We start from the raw sequence: 20,612 nt of genomic DNA, 5'->3' as shown, positions 1-20,612 counted from the left end.
GTAATTGCACACTGCAGACTCCAGGGGATACAAATATACCCTTACCTGGACGACTGCCTTTTACAAGCGGACAGCAAGCAAGCCTTGATAAGAAACTTGAACTATGTCATTCACTTACTACAGGCTTTGGGATACACAGTCAACATTCAAAAATCAAGACTACTGCCATCCCAACAAATAACTTTTCTAGGAGCCAAACTGGACACAAACTCACAAATGGCTTTCCTCACAGAAGAGAAACAAGAACAATTACCAGATTACTTCAAAAGCCTAGCAAAGCACACCCAGATGACTGCAAGGAAGATCCTGCAGGCCCTGGGTTTCATGGCATCTTGCATTCTTCTGATTCCACTGGAAAGACTTCACATGAGAAAACTTCAATGGTACCTAAAAAGCCTATGGTCTCAACACAGCCACAACTTAGAAGCAATTATTCCACTCATTCCATGTCTACAAAAGAAATTTTTGTGGTGGGCACAAGCAAGCCAGCTAAACAAAGGCATGTCTTTCAACAAACCTCAAGCAAGCCAAACCATTACAACAGATGCCTCAGATCATGGATGGGGGGCGCACATGGAGGGCAGATGCATTCAAGGGCAATGGGCACCCCGGGAAGTGCATCTACACATCAATCAAAAAGAGATGCTGGCAGTGATTCATGCAATCGAGGCCTTCGGAAAATTTCTTCAGCAAGGTCATCTGCTAATAAAGACAGACAACACCACTGTTATGTGGTACATAAACAAACAGGGAGGCACCCATTCTTACCCCCTCTGCAGACTAACAATGACTCTTTGGGAAAAGTCCCTGAAACTGAACATACAGTTGCAATCCCAGTTTGTTCCAGGCAAGGACAATGTTCTGGCGGACAGTCTAAGCAGAAACATCTTGGACCCGCACGAATGGATGTTGCATCCAGACATTTTTTCACAAATAACTCATGCATGGGGAAGGCCATAGATCACGTTGCCTCACACCTCAATCATCATCTGAAGAAGTTCTGCTCGAGGACACACCATCCTCAAGCCTGGAGAATGGATGCTCTCTCCTTCAGCTGGAATTCTCTAACAATCTATGCATTCCCACCTCTACCATTAATGACCAAGGTGTTATTGAAGATCAAAGCAGAACAACCGAAAGGCATTTTGATAGCTCCAGACTGGCCAAGACAGCACTGGTATCCATTACTAAGGAGCATAACTCACACCAAGCCGTGGCCCCTGCCTCAATGGCCTCTGCTTTTGACTCAGCACAATTACAGGACATCTCATCCCAACCTGCAAACATTGCAGCTGGCAGCTTGGAGGTTTCCATGACTTCTCCCCATATCTCTCTCTCCAAGAAAGTTCAAGAGATCTTACTGGAAGCACGCAGACCTTCCACCAGAAAAACTTATTCAGCCAAATGGAAGAGATTCAACATCTGGAATGCCAACAAGGGTCAGGATGCATCAGTAATGAGCATCCCACAGATACTAGAATTACTTGGCAGAAATGCTATATAATGGCCTTTCATATTCTTCCATAAAAATACACGCTTCAGCAATTTCAGCAAAATACAACAGTGATCCACCTGTGTTTTCACATCCTTTGCTAAGACAGTTTCTAAGAGGGATAAAGAATATCAAACCTCCCAGAAAACCACCAGTGCCTTCATGGGACCTTAACTTCGTGTTGGAAAAATTAACTCTTCCTCCTTTTGAGCCAGCAGAATCTTCAGAATTGCAATTTCTCTCCTGGAAAACGGTTTTCCTGTTGGCAATTACCTCAGCAAGAAGAGTCTTAGAGATACAGGCCCTCATGGCAGTACCTCCATTTCTCATTTTTCATCAGGACAGAGTTTCTTTAAGAACCAATCCTTCATTCATACCAAAAGTGATATCCAGGTTGTCTCTAAATCAAGCAATTCACCTGCCTATCTTCTTTCCCAATCCTCAAAATAAAGGAGAAAAGCTGCTGCACACTTTGGACATACACAGACAGTTGCGCTACTACTTGGACAGAACAAAAGCCAACAGAAAGTCTGACCAACTATTTGTAGCCTACGCTGCTGGAGTACAAGGAAAGGCAATTTCCAAACAAACAATTTAAAAATGGATTGGACACTGCATCAGATTCTGTTATTCTTTCCATGGAAAAGGTGTGCCAGCCAATATCAGGCCAGACTCCACCAGAGCTATAGCTACCTCCACAGCCTTCCTAAGAGGGGTGGCTACAAACGACATTCTAGAAGCTGCTACATGGAGCTCCGTGCATACATTTTCCAAACACTACAACCTGCCTTTATATTCCAGATCCCGAGCAGGCTTTGCTTCGGCAGTCCTGCAGGGCATTTTAGCTACACCATCTTTTTCTTAGATCCTACCACCCCCAGCTTGGCTATGGTATTCAACCCATATGTAAGGACTGCAGTTGCATTCTTGAAGGACACAGTACAGTTTTGTACCTACCATAAATGTAGATGTCCGATAGATATGCAACTGCAGTCAGGTTTTCCCTCCCTCCTACCCCTCTGTAAATTCTCCTTTTTGGGTCCACTTCCCTTTTTCAAATTAGCTGGGGATATCTCATATGGTGTATCTGTTTATTACTGTTGCGCATGTCTGGAATTGTTTATCCAGTCTCTAAATTTAGCCTTCCTTGGAGGGCACCTGGCATCTGGGGCAAGAAAGACTGAAGTAGATCGCGCAGGCTGATGCTTTTATACCCCAGCCGCTCTGACGTCGGGGAAGAGGCGACATCAGCCGACGCCGGACCCGGACTTTGGAATCCGGCCGACCGAAGGGCTGCCTGAGGCAGGACAACCCATATGTAAGGACTGCAGTTGCATACCTATCGGACATCTACATTTATGGTAGGTACAAAAAGTACAGTTTTGTACCTACCATAAATGTAGATGTTCGAAGATCCACATTGCTGCAGTCCTTACACTTGGGTAGTCCGCTGTCCTCGGTCGGCCCGAATACCAAAGTATTAGGCTGACGTCGGTCAAGGCGCTTAAAACTGACATCAGGACGTCAGGGTACAAAAGCGCATGACCGACGTCATATCCTCAGTTTTTTCTTGCCCCAGATGTCAGAAGGCCCTAACAAGAAAGGCCAAAGCCAAAAAACAGCAAAAAATAACCAACCACCCCTGCACTAACCATATTTACAATATGTACAACCCAAACCACACCACCACCTCTAACTACAGAGGGGAAGGAGGGAGGGTAAATTGGACTGCAGCAATGTGGATCTTCGAACATCTACATTTATGGTAGGTACAAAACTGTACTATGTTCTTCATCTCACATTGCTGCAGTCCTTACATATGGGTAGAATCCCAAAGCAGAGGTAAGGGAGGATGGCAAAACTATAAAGCATTAGGGGCTGCCAAAATGCCCTGTAAAATTGCAGTGGCAAATCCAGCCCTAGATTTAGAGTAAAGTGGAAGGTGGTAATGCTTAGAGAAAGTATGCACTGAACTCCAAGTAGCTGCTTCCAAAATATCTTTAGTAGCCACCCCCCTTAAAAAAGCTGTAGAAGTGGCAGTAGCCCTAGTGGAATGAGGCCTAATCCCAGCTGGAATCTCCTTACCATGATGGGAATAACAGAAAGCAATGCAAAACCCAATCCACTTAGAAATAGTTTGTTTTGAAACAGGTTTGCCCTGAGAACCCAAAGCAAAAGAAACAAATAACTGCCGAGACTGCCTGAACCCTTTAGTTCTGTTCAAATAATATCGCAACTGCCTGTGTATATCCAAAGTGTGCAAAATCCTCTCCCCTTTATTTTGGGGGTTTGCATAAAAAGTAGGCAAATGAATAGTTTGGTTTAAAGCCACACTAGAAACCACTTTAGGCATAAAAGAAGGGTTAGTACGCAAAGACACCCTATCCTTGTGGAAAATTAAGAAAGGCTCAACCGCCATAAGGGCCTGTAATTCAGAAACCCTTCTCGCAGAGGTAATGGCCAACAAAAAAGCAGTCTTCCATGATAAATATTTCAACTCTGCAGTTGCTGCAGGCTCAAAAGGTTGTAGAGTGAGTTTCTCCAACACAAAATTGAGATCCCAAGCAGGAGTAGGAGCTCTACGTGGGAGTCTTATATTCTTTGGCCTCTAAGGAATTGCTTAAACAAAGGATGAGAAAATAATGGTGGGTCACAGTCATAGTGAGCAGAAATTGCTGCAGCATGAACCTTTATAGAGGAGAAGGACAAACCTTTGTCCAATAACTCAGTAAGGTATTGAAGAGCAACACTTAAATTAGGTTTAGAAACATCAAAGTCCTTTGCTGTACTCCAAAATAAAAATCTCCTCCATTTATCTCGTAAACTTTCCTTGTACTAGGCCTTCTGGCCTCCAAAATAACATTCAAAACTTGTTGTGGAAGCTGAGACCCTCCAGGGTTTAAAACAGAATATGCCAGGCTGTTAGATGTAGAGAGTGAAGTTTGACATTGAGTAAATGACTGTTCTCCTGAGACAGCAGGTGAGGAATCAAGGCAAAGGCCATGGAGGCTCCGTACCAGACTTCTCAGTAATGGGTACCAGTGCTGTCGAGGCCAATCCGGAGCTATTAAAATCATGGTTGGCTTGTCCTGTCTGACCTTCAGGAGTACCTTTGGGAGGAGAGGCAGAGGTGGAAAGGCATACACGTGAAGATTGCTCCAATTGAATGAGAGAGCATCCACTTTCCAAGCTGTGGGATGAAACCTTTTGTGCAAAACTTTGGCAGCTGGTAATTTAGTGGAGAAGCGAACAGATCTATGTCTGGAGTTCCCCATAACACTGTCAATTTCTGAAATACATGAGGATCCAATTTCCACTCGTGGGGATCCATAATTTGTCTGCTCAACACATCTGCTAAGGAGTTCTGTGCTCCTGGCAGAAACCTTGCCTGAAGATTTAGCTGTAAACTGAGAGCAGTCTCCCACAAAATCATTGCTTGTCTGCATAGAGGATATGAATCGTCCCCTTGCTTGTTGATGTACCACATGACAGTTGTGTTGTCTGTTAGAATCAACACCTGCCCTGGAAGAAGTAAATCCTTGAAAGCTATCAATGCAAATTGGACTGCTAACATCTCCTTCAAGTTGATATGTAAATGTTGAAGTCTGGCAGGCCACGTGTCTTGTACCCATTTTCCATTTAGATGAGCTCCCCAAGCTTTGTCTGAGGCATCTGTCGTTAGAATCTGACTCGCCTCTGGTCGGGTCACAGAGAGTCCCTTGTTTATGTGACATTCCTGAGCCCACCACAAAAATTCCTTTTGAATGCAAGGTATTATCTGAATGACAGTGTCCATATCTTGGCAGTGCTGCGTCCATACATTTTTGAGATACCATTGTAGCTTCCTCATATGCAGTTTGGCATTGGGAAGTACCAGAATACAAATTGCCATGAACCCCAAGGCTTGAAGGACTGTCCTTGCAGTCAGCCTGGACTGACGAGACAATTGGTGGAAGTAAAGAGAAAGATTCTTTTGTTTGTCCGGGGTCAAAAAGGCCATCTGGGATGCTGTATTCAGTCTCACACCCAGAAAGCACATGTCCTGAGAGGGTACTAGACTGGACTTTATTTCGTTCACAGAATACCCCAGGCATCTTAACACTGCCATCACATACTGTAAATGATGAAGAAGTTCGTCCTTTCCTTGGGCCAGAATCAGGCAATCGTCCAAATAAGGATAGATTTGTATTCCTCTTAGCCTGAAGAAAGCTACCACTGGAGCCAGAACCTTCGTGAACACTCTGGGCGCAGTAGATAAGCCAAAGGGCAATGCAGAGAACTGATAATGAAAAGTCCCAGCCCGAAAACGCAGATACTTCCTGCAACTGAGCCTGATAGGAACATGAAGGTAAGCCTCCTTGAGATCCAGAGTCACCATCCAGTGATCTTTGCCCAGCAGAGGTAAAAGCTGTTGTAACGTCAACATTTTGAATTTGGGAATGTCCAGATATGTGTTGAGGATAGATAAATCCAAAATTGGTCTCCACGTGTTCCCTTTCTTTGGTACTAGAAACAGGCGAGAATAAAATCCTAGGCCCACTTCTGGCAGAGGGACCAGTTGTATGGCCCCTATTTGAAGTAGTAGAGAAATTTGTTTGTGAGCCTCTAGTCTTTGCTGAGGAGGAACGTCTGGCATGCCTTTGAAAGGAGGCAAGGTATGGAAATAAAACTTGTAACCTTGGTGTATGATATCCAATACCCATTTGTCTTGGGTAATCAAAATCCAATTTTCCTTGAAGAGTGCCAACCTTCCTCCCAAAGGTGCTGCCAGGCAAGAAGGATCTGGCAGCTGAAAAGTAGGTCATTGGGCCTGTTTACGAAAGGACTGGCCCCTGCCCTCACCCGAAGATTGTGCAGGTGAACTCCCTGTTCTAGGTCTGAAAGAACTCTGAGCTCTGCCCCTACCACGTCTAGATCTACCCCTAGACTGAGAATCATAAGAAGGATCGTCCACCCCTTAGCAGGCCAATTCCTACTAAACTTGGAGGCTGAACTTGCAAAAATCTTTAACAGCCTGCATAGACTTAGCCTTGTCTTCCATTTTCTTCAAGACTGACTCCACAGGTGAACCAAACAACACATCAGACTGCAAAGGAGCATCCAAAATCCTTGTCTTAACATGGTCAGATAAATTCTGATCCTTCAGCCAGGCGTGCCTGCGAAGAACTGAACCAGTGGCAGCCACCCTAGGCGAGGCCTGCACAGCATCAAAACCACATTGTAATGAATGCTTACCCACCTGTTCAGAGACATGCACCAAATCTTGTAATTCTTTACACTCAATGCCTTCCGCCAGAGCATCCACCTTAGACTTCAATTGAGAAAGAAGAAAGTTTTGATATTTCAACATATGAAACTGGCAATTCAAAGCCCTCATAGCTAAGGTAGAAGATGTATAGACCTTCTTTCCCAATCTATCCAAAGCTCTGGCCTCTTTATCTAGAGGAACCGGATTTTTTACAACAGAGGCCTTGACACCCTTAGGTCCCTGACTAATAGTTTCTGGGTCCGCCCTAGGACTCTTATAAAGATATTTATGAGCCTCAGGCACCCTGTAATACCTATCCGGTTTAACAGGCGCAGGAGGCAGAGAATCAGGATTAAGTGAAGCCTCTGAAAACACATCTTCCACAACATCCAGAACAGGAGGTATAGCCAAGGGCCTATGTTGAGGTAAAAGCAAAAATTCCCTAAGCCTTTTCCGAGAATCAGAGAAGTCCTGACCTTCCCACTTAAAATGTTCCCTCATAGAATGAAGTGTCTCTGAAAAAGAAAAATCCTCTGGAGAAGCAGAAGGAGTGGAATCATCTGCATCAGAATCAGAATAAGGAGAGTACTCCTGCAAGTCTTCAGCCAAAGACTCTGAAACATCCGAAGCCTGCTCAAAACTTCCCAACTCTGGCTCCACCCTAGGCCTCTTATCAGGAGGGGGCAAAGAACCTCTAATCAGAGTAATCAAATCTTCTGCCATTTTAAGCATGTGCTTCTTAGGCACAGACCCTGCTGAACTAGGAGTGACACCAACAGAAGCTAAACCTGGCCTGCCTCTGGGAGAAGCCTTGGAAACAGAAGGAGAGGGCCTAACCACCCTAGGAAGGGAGGGGAGTACAGTAACCTGAGAAGCCCCTTCAGCCTGACCTGCCTCTTGAGAGGCCACATCCTGCAAAATCAAAGTCTCCCCCTGAGACTCCAGAGAAGTCTCCGTCGGAACCACCGGTTCCACTGAAGCCTCTAAAGAACCGGTGTCCGGAACGGATGACTCATCTTGCCTGGATTTAACTGTTTTGTCTTTGCGCTTCTTCGTAGAAGCGGGCGCCGGAGAATCCGACGGCATATTATAATTGCACCGCTTACCGAAGACCAGCCTAGCACAATCTAACCTTCGCTTAATAGTGCGCTTATTGAACCTAGCACAAAAGCGACACCCGACAACGTCGTGCTCAGGCCCCAAACAAGGAATGCACAAAGAATGATAATCCCTATGCGGTATCTGTTTCCCACAAGAAATACAGTTATTCACTTTTTCTGACATCCGGTACTACACTGAGGCAAGAAAAAAACAAAATATTCCCCAACGGGGTACTTAGCCAACTTGGATTCGGTCTGAAACTCCGAACTCGAAAAATTTCAGAACGCCGAACGGCACTCGCAACGCTGCTTCTGCATCGGACCATGCGGCAAAAAAGACTGAGGATATGACGTCGGTCATGCGCTTTTGTACCCTGACGTCCTGATGTCAGTTTTAAGCGCCTTGACCAACGTCAGCCTAATACTTTGGTATTCGGGCCGACCGAGGACAGCGGACTACCCATATGTAAGGACTGCAGCAATGTGAGATGAAGAACATCTGTACTTTCCCATTAGGGGTCGCCACAGAGGATCATCTGTTTCCATTTCTTCCTGTCCTCTGCATCTTACTCTGTCATACAAATCACCTGCAAGCCCTCTCTCACCACATCCATAAACCTCATCTTATGCCTTCCTCTTTTCCTCTTACTGGCAGTTGCATCCTTAGCATCCTTCTCCCAATATACCCACCATCCATCTTCAGCACATGTCGAAACCAACGCAGTCTCTCCTCTCTGGCTTAAGTCTCCAAACCGTCCAACATAAGATGACCCTCTAATATACTCATTTCTAATCCTGTCCATCCTCGTCACACCCAGTGCAAACATTAACATCTTTACCTCTCCAGCTCGAACTCCTGTCTTTTTGTCAAGGTCACAGTCTCCAACCCATATAACATAGCTGGTCTCACTACCCTTTTGTAGACCTTCTCCTTCACTTTACTGGTACACATCTGTCACAAATCACTCCTGACACTCTTCTCCACCCACTCCACCCTGCCTACACTTTCTTCCACTTTCGCCATTACTCTGAACTGCTGATACCAAGTACTTAAACTTGTCAACCTTTGCCATTTCTGCTCCCTGCATCCTCACCATTCCTCTATCCTCCCTCTCTTTCACACAAATATTTTGTCTTAGTCCTGCTAACCTTCATTCCTCTCCTCTCTAGAGCATATCTCTACTGCTACAGGGTCTCTTCAACCTGTTCCCTACTCTCACTACAGATCACATTATTATCCACAGTCCATGGGGATTCCTGTCTGACCTCATCTGTCCATCACCATTTCAAATAATGGGCTCAGAGCTGATCCGTGATGTAATTCCATCTCCACCTAGAACACATCCATCACTCCTACTACAGACTTCACCACTGTCACACTACCCTTGTACATATCCTGTACCACTCACTTCTCTGCTACTCCCGACTTCCTCGTAAAATACCACAACTCCTCTCTAGGCACGGTGTCATATACTTTCTCTAGGTCCACAAAGACACAACGGAACTCCTCCTGGCAATATAAAACAGAAAATGATTTAGTATTTTAGTGCTGACAGTATTCTATGTTTTGAAATGCTAAAAAAGAACAAAATGGTTTACTATTGGCATTTCAAATCTGCTTTAGTCGACGTTTAGAACGTCGACCCGAAATGTGGAATCTGGAATGCCGAAAAGTAAACCAAAGAGGAAATTAATACATCGACAACCATGGTTCAATGTATTCAACATAGCAGGAGGTGACATCACTCACCTCCTGCTATGCACATCAACGTACTGTTTAACTGTACAGTGAACTGTATGTTAATATTTTGCAGGTGGGCTACGCCCCCGCACCCTCAAGTGGGTGTGCTGTCCCCTAATTTCCAGTTCCTCACTGAACTACGATCCCCCTGCACAATGTTGAACCCAAATGCTCGACTTACATCCCGTTTGCTGTAGTGTAGTTGATTCATTTGGGTTAGACATTCTGCCGACTTGAAAACTGCAAGTGGACCACATGCCAGTCGACCGATGCAGTTTAAAGGTTTTCAATGTAAACCTAAAAAAACTCTGCTGAAAATAAAATGCTGTGGCATTTCATTTATATTTGTTAGTACATTCTTTGTTGTTGGATTATTTATTTTTTGCATACTGTCATAAGCAAGATGTGAAAGAGTGTTTTCTATGGAATATAAATGCAGAAAACATTACAGAAATGACTGACAGTCTGCTTGACACATCATTTTGAAATGTCTTGTACAAATACATTGTGCTTTGTTAATAATGACCTTTCATGATCTGCTGTAGCTCCATTTGGAGGGTCTGAACTCCTCTAGAAGAGTCATCGCCTGCTAATCTCTTCAGTCGGTGAATTGAAAGTTTCCCATCAGACACTGCAGCAACGTCATCATCTTCCAAGAAAATAACTCTGTTGGTATGTTCTATGATAGCACTGCAAGAGAAAATACAGACAGGAAAAACAGGTGTGAATACTGACAAAACTATAAAAACAAACTCATTACTGACAAAACTATAAAACAAACTCATTCTTTATAAAAATTTTGTACAATATATGTTTTTAATCTCACTTTAGAATATGCTGCAATTGAGTTGTGCCCCTCTCTCTCTCTCTTTGGATAGATACTTGCCACAAATATGACCCTGCAATTTTCAAAATAACGGTACCAATATAAAATGGACAGCAATAGCGAAAACTTCCATTGTTAATGGAAGAAGCCTGGAGTGAATTATACATGCCTCACATAACATAATAAAGAATATGATCTCACATCTGACAAAAGTCCCTTTCTCACTAAATCTACAGGACATAATGGAGGACTACAATTTAAAAGTCCCTTCCCACGCGTTAAAATTCAGAGTTGAACCATAATCATGCCAAGGGTGTGCAAGGAAAGTACAGTCGTGTACCCTTACCATAAATGTACAGTCGTGTACCCTTACCATAAATGTATTCACTGGTGCAGTCATCACACTTGAGTTATCTGCCTGCAGGTAGCCCTCAGTCAGCCCGAATACCAGAGTCTTGGGATTTCTGCGTCGGATGCTGTCGACTCATCCGTGGATGTTAGGTTGTCAGGGGTATAAAACATGCAGCCAATGCCATTACATCAGTTTTTCTTGCCCCAGATGTCAGGAGCCCCCAAAATAGGAAGCAATCAAATGGTGTCGAACACCTCCAGTAAAAAGTAAATACCATTTCCATAAGATATGGGCAAAACAGATAGGTAGAACGTATAGAAAGACAAGGGGCTGGAGGGAGGGAAACCAGGACTGCAACAGTGAATACACTCGAACATCTACATTTATGGTAAGTGTACACAACTGTACTATGTTCTTCGTGTTTCACTGTTGCAGTCATTACACTTGGGTTGATTTCAAAGCTGAGGAAGGGTGGAGGCAGTCAAGAAGTAGTAGGGCTGGCTAGCAGGCCTTGTAAGACTGCTGTGGCAAATCCAGCTCTGGATTTAGAAAAGATAGGCAAGTGGTAATGCTTGGTGAAGGTGTGTGCAGAACTCCAGGTTGCAGCTTCCAGGATGTCCCTGGTAGGGACTCCCCTAAGAAAAGCTGTAGAGGTTGAGGTAGCCCTAGTGGAATGAGGCCTGATCCCCTGTGGGGTAGGTTTTCCATTGTGTTTGTAGCAGAAATGGATGCAGTGTGCTATCCATTTAGAAATGGGTTTGTTTTGAAATGGCCTTGCCCTCTGCCCCTGTAGCAAAGCTGACTAGCAGCTGTTCAGATTTTCTGAAAGGCTTAGTCCCGTCAAGGTAGATCCTAAGCTGTCTGTGTGCGTCCAAGGAGTACAGGATCCTTTCCCCTTTATTCCGAGGATTAGGAAAAAAGGTTGGCAAATGGTGGATTGGTTTAAAGCCACACTGGATACCACCTTGGGCATAAAAGATGGGTCAGTCCTGAGGGAAACCCTGTCCACAGGAAAGATAATGAAGGGTTCCACAGCCATAAGGGCCTTAACTCAGACACTCTTCTTGCTGAAGTGATGGCCAGAAGTAAGGCTGTTTTCCAAGAGAGGAATTTTAACTCTTCTGTAGCAGCAGGCTCAAAAGGGGGAAGTGTGAGCTTCTCTGGTACAAAGTTAAGGTCCCAGGCAGGAGTGGGAGCTCTCCTTGGGGTCTTAAATTGTTAGCTCCTCTCAGGAACTGTTTGATCAGAGGGTGAGAGAAGAGGGGTGGCTCAGTCCTGTAATGAGCTGAAATGGCAGAGGCATGAATCTTAACTGATGAGAAGGATAGGCCTTTGTGAAACAGCTCTGCTAGGAATCTAGGATTTGAGGCAAGGAGGGCATGGCTGTGTCCTTCCCTTGAGACTGGCTCCAAGAACAGTATCTATTCCACTTTTCTGAATAGGATTTACTAGTACTGGGCCTCCTGGCCTCAAGGATAACATCCAGTACCTGTTTGCGGAGGGTTGCTGGTGATGTATTCAGGGAATAAGCCCGGCTGCCAGGTTCAGGGTTTGCAGCCGAGGATGTAAAATCCGTCCCTCCTGCTGGGACAGCAGAGACGGGGTCTGATGTAGGTACCAGGGTGGCACTGTTGTCAGACTGCATAGGAGTGGGAACCAGTGCTGGTGTGGCCAGTCTGGTGCAATAAGGATTATCCTTGGCCTGTCCTGCTTGATCTTGAGGAGTACTTTTAGAAGGAGGGACAGAGGGGGAAAGGCATAGATTGAGAGGTTTTCCCATGTGAAGGATAGGACATCCACTTTCCAAGCTTGGCTGTGGGGAATTCTGGTGCAAAATTTGATTAGTTGATGGTTTTGGGAGGGGGGGGGGACGCAAAGAGGTCCACCTCTGGTGTCCCCCACCTGTGTATTAGAGGTTTGGTTCCAGTTTCCACTCATGTGGGTCCATTAGATTTCTGTTAAAGTTGTCTGGCAGTGAATTTTTTTTGCCTGGCAGGAATTGAGCTTGCAGGTGCACTTGGTTGCTTAAGGCTGTGTTCCACAGAGCCATGGCGAACGTGCAGAGTGGGTAGGAATGAGATCCCCCCCACTTGTTTATGTACCACATAACTGTGGTGTTGTCTGTCTTTATCAGGAGTTGTCCTGGAAGGATAAGGTATTTGAAGGCTGTCAGTGCATTCCGTACAGCTAACATTTCTTTCAGATTGATATGCAGGTGAATTTGTCCTGGGCTACATTTGCCTTGAATGAATTTGCCTGCCATGCAAGTCCACCATGCATAGTCTGATGCATTTGTTGTCAGGGTTTGGACGGCGGGGGGGGGGGGGGGGGGTTGTGAGAAAGGGGAGTCCCTTGTTGTGGTTGCAAGCTCTGCCCACCAAAAGGAACTCTGTCCTTAGGCAAGTAATGATAGGAATCATTGTTTCCAGGCCCTGGGAATGTTGACACCAGAGACTAAGTACCACTGAAGTTTCTTCATATGCAGCCTTGCATATGGAATCAGTAGAATACAGGAGGCCATGAACCCTAGGACTTGCAGTATTTTTCTTGCAGATAGCTGGGTTTGGGTGGCCAGTAGTTTGAAATAAGTTGTCAAATAAACCTGCTTTTCTGGAGTGAGGAATGCCATCTGAGAAGTTGTGTTCAAGTTGCTCCCGGGAATACAATCTTTTGGCTGGGTACCAGATGTGATTTATTTTCATTGATGGTATATCCCAGAGATGTTAGGAGTCTCTTTACAAACGTCAGGTGCTGAAGTAGCAATGCCTGACTGTCCACCTGAATCAGACAATCGTCCAAGTATGGGTAAATTTGAATATTTCTCTGCCTGAAGTAAGCAATGGCTGGAGCCAGACACTTTGTGAATACCCTGGGTGCAGTAGATACGTCAAAGGGAAGTGCAGAGAACTGATGGTGCATAGAGCCTGCCGTGAAACATAGATATTTCCTGCAAGATTCCCTTTCAGGGATGTGCAGATAAGCTTCTTTCAAGTCTAAGGTGACTAGCCAGGAGTCCTTGGCTAGCACAGGAAGGAGCTACTGGAGTGTAAGCATTTTGAATTTTGGTACCACCAGGAAGGTGTTTAGGGATGACAGATCCAGAACAGGGCGCCAAGAATTCTCTTTCCTGGGCACCAGGAACAGCCTGGAGTAGAAACCCTGTCCTCTTTGCTCTGTTGGCACAGGTTGAATAGCCCTGACACTGAGAAGAGAAAGTACTTGCTTTTGGGCCTCTGTCCACAGTTTTGGAGGCAGGTCTGGCAATTTGCTTGTTGTTGGCAGAGAGTGGAAATAGAATCTGTATCCCTGGGATACAATGTTCATGACCCAGCGGTCCAGGGTAATATTCTCCCAGTTTTTTGCATGGAGGGCGAGTTTTCCTCCTAGGGGTGTAAGTACTTGGGCATGGTTGGGAAGGATTAAGGACAAGTCATTGTCAACATTTTCCATAGGGGGTGGCTTACCACTCCCAGTTTTTGAGGATGGAGCACTCCATTGTTTAGATCTGTGCATACCCTGAGACTGTAGTCTTTGTGATCTGTTGCCCCTGGGTTTGGGCTGAGAAAGTCTGGGAAAGGACCAGTTTTTTGAAGGTGAATGCCTACTGAATCTAGGTGGCTGTACCTGTAAGAAATATTTAACAGTTTGCATGGATTTAGCTTTTTTCTCAATATTTTTAAGAACTCCTTCTGCTTTAGAGCCAAACAAACATTCTTGGTTTAATGGAGCATCAAGTAATTTTGCCTTGACATGGTCTGGCAAGATTTGTTCCTTCAGCCAAGCATGCCTTCTCAGAACAGGCCCAGTGACAGCAGCCCTGTAATATGCTTTTAAGGCATGAAAACCACACTGCAAAGTATGTTTACCAACTTGGTTTGCAGAATGCATTAAGTCTTGTAAGTCCTTATTTTCTGCACAATCAGGAATCAACATTTTTTATTTAATTAGATCAATAATATGCTGCTGGTACTTCAACATGTGAAACTGGCAATTTAAAGCCCTGATGGCAACAGTTGCAGAGGTATAACCTTCTTACCCAATCTGTCTAGAGCCCTAGAATCCCTGTCCGAAGGGGTAGGGTTTTTGACTGTAGAAGCCTTAATATCATTAAAAATCCCACTGCAGATCCAGAGACCATTTCCCAGGGAGCTAAAGACAAATTTATGAGAGTCGGGTACTCTGTAGTATCTGTCAGGCTTTCTAGGAGCAGGTGGTAAAGTATCAGGGGTAAGGCTGGATTCCATGAAGACATCATCTACAATATCCAGGACAGGGGGAATAGCTAGAGGACTATGCTGAGGCAAGTCTAAAAATTCCCCAGAGTCCCTTTTTAGACTGTGGGTAGTCCTGGCACTCCCAGCGGAAATGCTCTTCTTAGAGTATGCAAGGTTTCACTGAAAGAAAGGTCCTCTGGCGGGGGGGGGGGGCGCTGAGGGAATTGAATCTTCTGCATCAGAGTCCTCATAGGTAGATAAAGGTATGTCCTGGTAATCACAGGGGTCAGAGTCATCAGACTCATGGTCTGAAGAATCAAAAGGAAAATCAATTCTTTGTCTTTTAGAGGGGGAAGGCTGGCTTCCCCTAATTAAAGTAATAAGGTCTTCAGCCATTCTAAGCATTTGTTTCTGTGGCACGGGAGCTTGAGAATTTGCTTTGGTCATCGGTTTCCTAGACGTAGTGCAAACTCTGGGCCTGAGAAATTCGGTAGATTTAGTCATTAACTAAATAGTCTGATACGAACATCGGAAGGTCTGAATACACCCTCAGAAGCCGGTGCCCGCACAGCGGATCCGGACCCATCCAAGATAGAGATATCCACAGGTTCCATATTCGAAGCATCATCTTGCGGCATACCGGACTCCGGATGGGTCTCAGTAGAGGCCTGCAAATCTGTAGAAGCGGGTAACAGGGGCTGCAAAAGCGCCTCACTGAGTACCGGTTGACTGGCAACTAGCTTAACGGAAGCATTGTCGGCAGTTTTGAACCTATGCAGTCTGTCTCTGGCTTTATCTTTGCATTTTTTTGGAAGATCGGTAGTCGGATGGCTTACCGAAGCCATTTCAGAATATGGAGAACGAGAGCAAAAGAATTTAGAGACAAAAATAGCCCGACGACGAATAGTTCGGGCGTTGAACAAGGCACAAAACAGACAGCGAGGGACGTCATGGTCTGGTGACGTGGTAAGAATGAAAGTCTTGGTGTAGTATTTGCTTTCACAGGCAAGACAATTGTTAACTTTTTCTGACATCGGTTAGAGCAAAAAAAAAAGGATCCCCAATGGGGGTACTTAGCTTTAGAAGACTTCAGGTTTGAAACTTGAAAAAAATGAAAATTTCAGGTAGCTGCCGACTGGCACTTGCGAACTGCTTCTGCTTCGGGCTCCCGCATGGCAAGAAAAGTTGATGTAATGGTGTCGGCTGCATGTTTTATACCCCTGACGTCATGGATGAGGCGACAGCATCAGACGCAGAAATCCCAAGACTCTGGTATTAGGGCAGACTGAGGGCTACCTGCAGGCAGACAACCCAAGTGTGATGACTGCAACAGTGAAACACGAAGAACATCTGTTAAGAAACTGCAGAAGGCAAATGTGTATGACCAGACACTCAAGGGTTAATGGTGGAGACTTTGGGCATGGTACATCTGAAATACTTGACAGCAGAAGGCTTCCAGAATCAGCAATGTAATCCCCTCAGCCCGATTTCACTTAGTACTTGTCCCTAGTGTGACAGGGAGTGCTACCTGCTCCAAACCACTGTCCAGCCCATTCAGCAGTCAGTATCCTCACATCTCACCTAATAACCAATGTTCTCTGCCCCACCACACAAAGTAGCAGTGATCTGTGCACCTGCTCTGACCTGGCACCTAGTGACTGGTGCACTTGCTCTGACCAGATACCTAGTGACCGATGCACCTGCTCTGACCAGATTCCTAGTGACTGGTGCACCTGCTCTGACTAGGGACCTAGTGACTGGTGCACCTGCTCTGACGAGGGACCTAGTGACTGGTGCACCTGCTCTGACTAGGCACCTGTTTGTGCCTCTCTCAACCCTCTGTGCATCCTGCTGCTGTGTGACATACCCTGTTTCTTTCACTCTGTCAGTGTTTTCCATCTCAGATGTCCCAAACACAAGTTGAAGGCGACTGCTAAATGGTGGGGTGATGTGTGGCTCAGCTCGCTATTAAACTGCCTCCAAAATGTGGCTCATCAGTGGCTGTATTGAAATACCACCCTCCCCACTCCACATGCTTCAGCACTTGTCAGACTACCCTGCCTTCCCCTAATGTAAGTGGACCATATCCCTGACCTACATACCACCCATATGAACCATGTTGTACACTTCTGTCAGTGGACAGTATCTGCTGCCCATCAGTACAGAATCCACTAGAGGCTGACCCATCAGTGACTGGCATCCCATGCATGCCACCACACAGAGAGTAGGTGGCATGTACCACGCTTTCTATAAGTTATTTACATCCCTGCCAGTTAACATGCAGCCCATCTGAGACTTGCTACATGCTTCCTGTCCGTGATTGGCAAATCTGCTGCCTTCAACACATGGTTTGTCAGGGACTGGCACCATGCCTTCTGTAAGTGATCAGTTAACCCCTGCCTACCACCAAAACAGCCATTAGTTACCAGTGTCATACATGCTAAGTAAATCCTGCCTATCAAAGCACAGCCTGTCACAAACTGGCTTTCTGCCTGCAGTCAGTCATTGGCAACTCATGCCTTTCAATACGAAGCTAGTCAGGGGCTCGTAGGATGCCTCCGGTCAGTGACCAGTAAACCCTGTCTATTAACAGTCTACACTAATCCCACTCAGCCCTTATGACTACCCCTTTTCCAGCTATTCATTTAAATGGCAACATAAAACAGACAACATGGTAAATCAGTTTGTTCAAGGATGGGAGAGGAGCCCTCTTTTGAGGCAGCAGCCATCTTCTACACCAAAAAAAAGTATTTACTTGCAGATCTGACAAATATTTTATAAGTAGCACTATTTCATTACAAACTGTTGCATCTTCTTTCATCTTACAGGGATACTATAACAGCAGACAAGAGAGGTAAATCAGACTTTTTGGGAACAGTTCCATTCTGTCATCCTCTAACAAAGCTAAGAGCACCATTTGATACGTGACAGTTTATGTTACTGGATTTTGGAACTCGTTTTAAGACAACCACCTAACGGAAAACCAAACTAAGCAGATAAATTGCTTAGCAAATTACAGAAGGCTTAAGTATAGCGAGTTAAAAGAATATACGTTTCAAGGAAATAATCCCCTTTGCAGTATGACCAGTACTACATAACCCCTTTGCAGTGTGACCAGTACTACATAACCCCCTTTGCAGTATGACCAGTACTACATAACCCCTTTGCAGTGTGACCAGTACTACATAACCCCCTTTGCAGTGTGACCAGTACTACATAACCCCTTAGCAGTATGACCAGTACTACATAACCCCCTTTCCAGCATGACCAGTACTACGAGCGGGTCTGTGGTCTCACTCTGCATCATACGCAAGCTCTGTTGTGAAGTGATAATGACCAGTCATCTACACTAACTGCCCAGTCTAATTTGAGCTGGTAATCGGCTTCTTTCTATAGTGAAGGGGTGGATTCCCTGATTCCCTCATTCTCCATTTGCCCCACTGTGTAATTCTGAGCAAGTCATTTAACCACAGTGTTTCTAGGCGGAGTCTCAAAAAGGTCCTTGGTGGACCAGCTCTGTACCCTGTTAACAAATACTAATAAAATAAAAAGGATGGCTGCTCCCATTGTGTCGAGGGATAAAACCCTAACTATGGCCCAGTCAACCCAGATGTGATTAGTATAGAGTTAAACAGCTGGCACCCAATGGGGAAGTAGGGATGGTTGGGCATGCCTACCCGAGTGGGAGGGTGTTCAATGATGACCCCTTGGGGAGTCATGGACCAAAGGAGAGGAGTTGCCCTCAGGTGTGATGACAAGCACATGAGACAAGACAACTGAAAGATGGCCTATCCCCCAGGCTGCCCTTATGATCTACGAGTGGCCCTAACAATATCGAGTAAATCCAGTGGGGCAGGGAAGAAGCTGGTAGTGTCGGCATGGACACAGGGGAGCTGGGCCAGCTAAATGGATGTCCCAAGGGGGAACAATAAATAAAAATTATGTCGAGGTTGGCCTGCTACGGTCACTTCCACAAAAGCTATGCAAGAAAAAAAACAGAATCAATAATGGCTAATAGACTACAAGGGCGAACATGTAAAACGAACTAATCTGCTCAGAAACTGCTGTCTCCTGCCACTAGAAGGGCTAACCTGTAAAACAAACTAATACGCTCAGAAACTGCTGTCTCCTGCCACAATGCAAATTATTAAACCAAGCTGCTAAGAAAATGCCGTCTCCTGCCCCAATGCAAATTATTAAACCAAGCTGCTAAGAAAATGCAGTCTCCTGCCACAGTGCAAATTATTAAACCAAGCTGCTAAGAAACTGCCGTCTCCTGCCACAGTGCAAATTATTAAAGCAAGCTGCTAAGAAACTGCCGTCTCCTGCCACAGTGCAAATTATTAAACCAAGGAGATTTTTTCTTCTATTATTATTTTAGGCCAAACAAAAAATGACACGCTGGTTATTTATTTATTTATTTTTTTTACACGTACAGGGGGTGTAGCTCCCCTTTGCACCACTTCAGTAATGTGCCAACTCTAACTGTACCCATAACACTACATCTTTACCTTAGACAAACTCCTTCCTTAACACTACAATTAGACAAACAGCTTGGACATCCAATAAACACAGACACACACAGATACACACACACACACACACACACACACACACACACAGATACACACACACAGATACACACACAGATACACACACACAGATACACACACACAGATACACACACAGATACACACACAGATACACACACACAGATACACACACACACACACACACACACACACACACACACACACACACACACACACACACACACACACACACACACACACACACACACACACGGTCTATTTCCTTACCTAATCGACAGACACTTCAAGGGCGAGCACACAGACGCACCTCTTTCAGCAAAACAGACACTTGGCAAAATGAATACTCACTTAAGATGAATACTCGCACAAAGACAAATTAATTTTTTTGAACATCTCAACGATTGATAAAATGAATGGCATGTACATGTACATTTTATTTTAGACATTTAACCAAGTAATATTGCTGGACACGTGTCCCTTTAAAAGGGTTGGAACACTGCCTAGTTAGAAGACTTGCTTAGAGTTACACAGCATGCAAATGGCAGTGGGAAGAATCTAACTCTTTACCTTGAGTACAAGCAGCTCATTAATAGCTCACAGCATAAAATATTATTCCAATCCTCTGGGGTGGCATACATTAGGACCAAACACATTCGGATTCCATGTTTAGGGTTTCATCTCTCCAATACTGCAGAATCTACAGGCCTGTCTGTAGCCACACCCTAACTTCCAGTGATATGCTAAAAAGTGCCAAACGCGGAAATTCCTCAAAGACTCCTTAGAAGAGACAAGCCATTCATCAGACACAGATTCCCTCTCCCCTTTTTTCTGGTCCTCCAACATGAGAACTACTATAGAACCTGGATCCCTGATAACACAGACAGATATTGGGGTACCGTATCACTGGACAAACCACAGATTTACACCATCCTGTATGCATCCTTTGACAGGAAGACAGCTGTACTACATTGTGTTTAGCTGAAGCCGTCATCTAATGCGTAACTGCAGCAACAAATACAAGTAACAATATTAAAGTTTCAGCAAAATGAAAGTGTGTGTGTGTGTGTGTGTGTGTGTGGGGGGGGG

The 20,612-nt window shown here is 44.9% G+C and overlaps 1 protein-coding gene across 1 annotated transcript in view; it reads right to left on the bottom strand.

Annotated features, from left to right (window-relative positions):
- Positions 1 to 20,612, bottom strand: part of GFPT2 (glutamine-fructose-6-phosphate transaminase 2) — a 250,752-nt gene that overhangs the window by 106,276 nt on the left and 123,864 nt on the right. Inside the window, exon 10 of the mRNA XM_044068937.1 lies at positions 10,108 to 10,271. Within this exon, the coding sequence (XP_043924872.1) occupies positions 10,108 to 10,271 (164 nt within the window). The remainder of the gene's footprint in view (positions 1 to 10,107; positions 10,272 to 20,612) is intronic.

Source organism: Protopterus annectens, chromosome 4.part0 (genome assembly GCF_019279795.1).
Source record: "Protopterus annectens isolate FY-2018-M chromosome 4.part0, PAN1.0, whole genome shotgun sequence".
NCBI classification, from domain to species: Eukaryota; Metazoa; Chordata; order Ceratodontiformes; family Protopteridae; genus Protopterus; species Protopterus annectens.
This window is presented reverse-complemented; position numbering and strand designations above follow the sequence as displayed.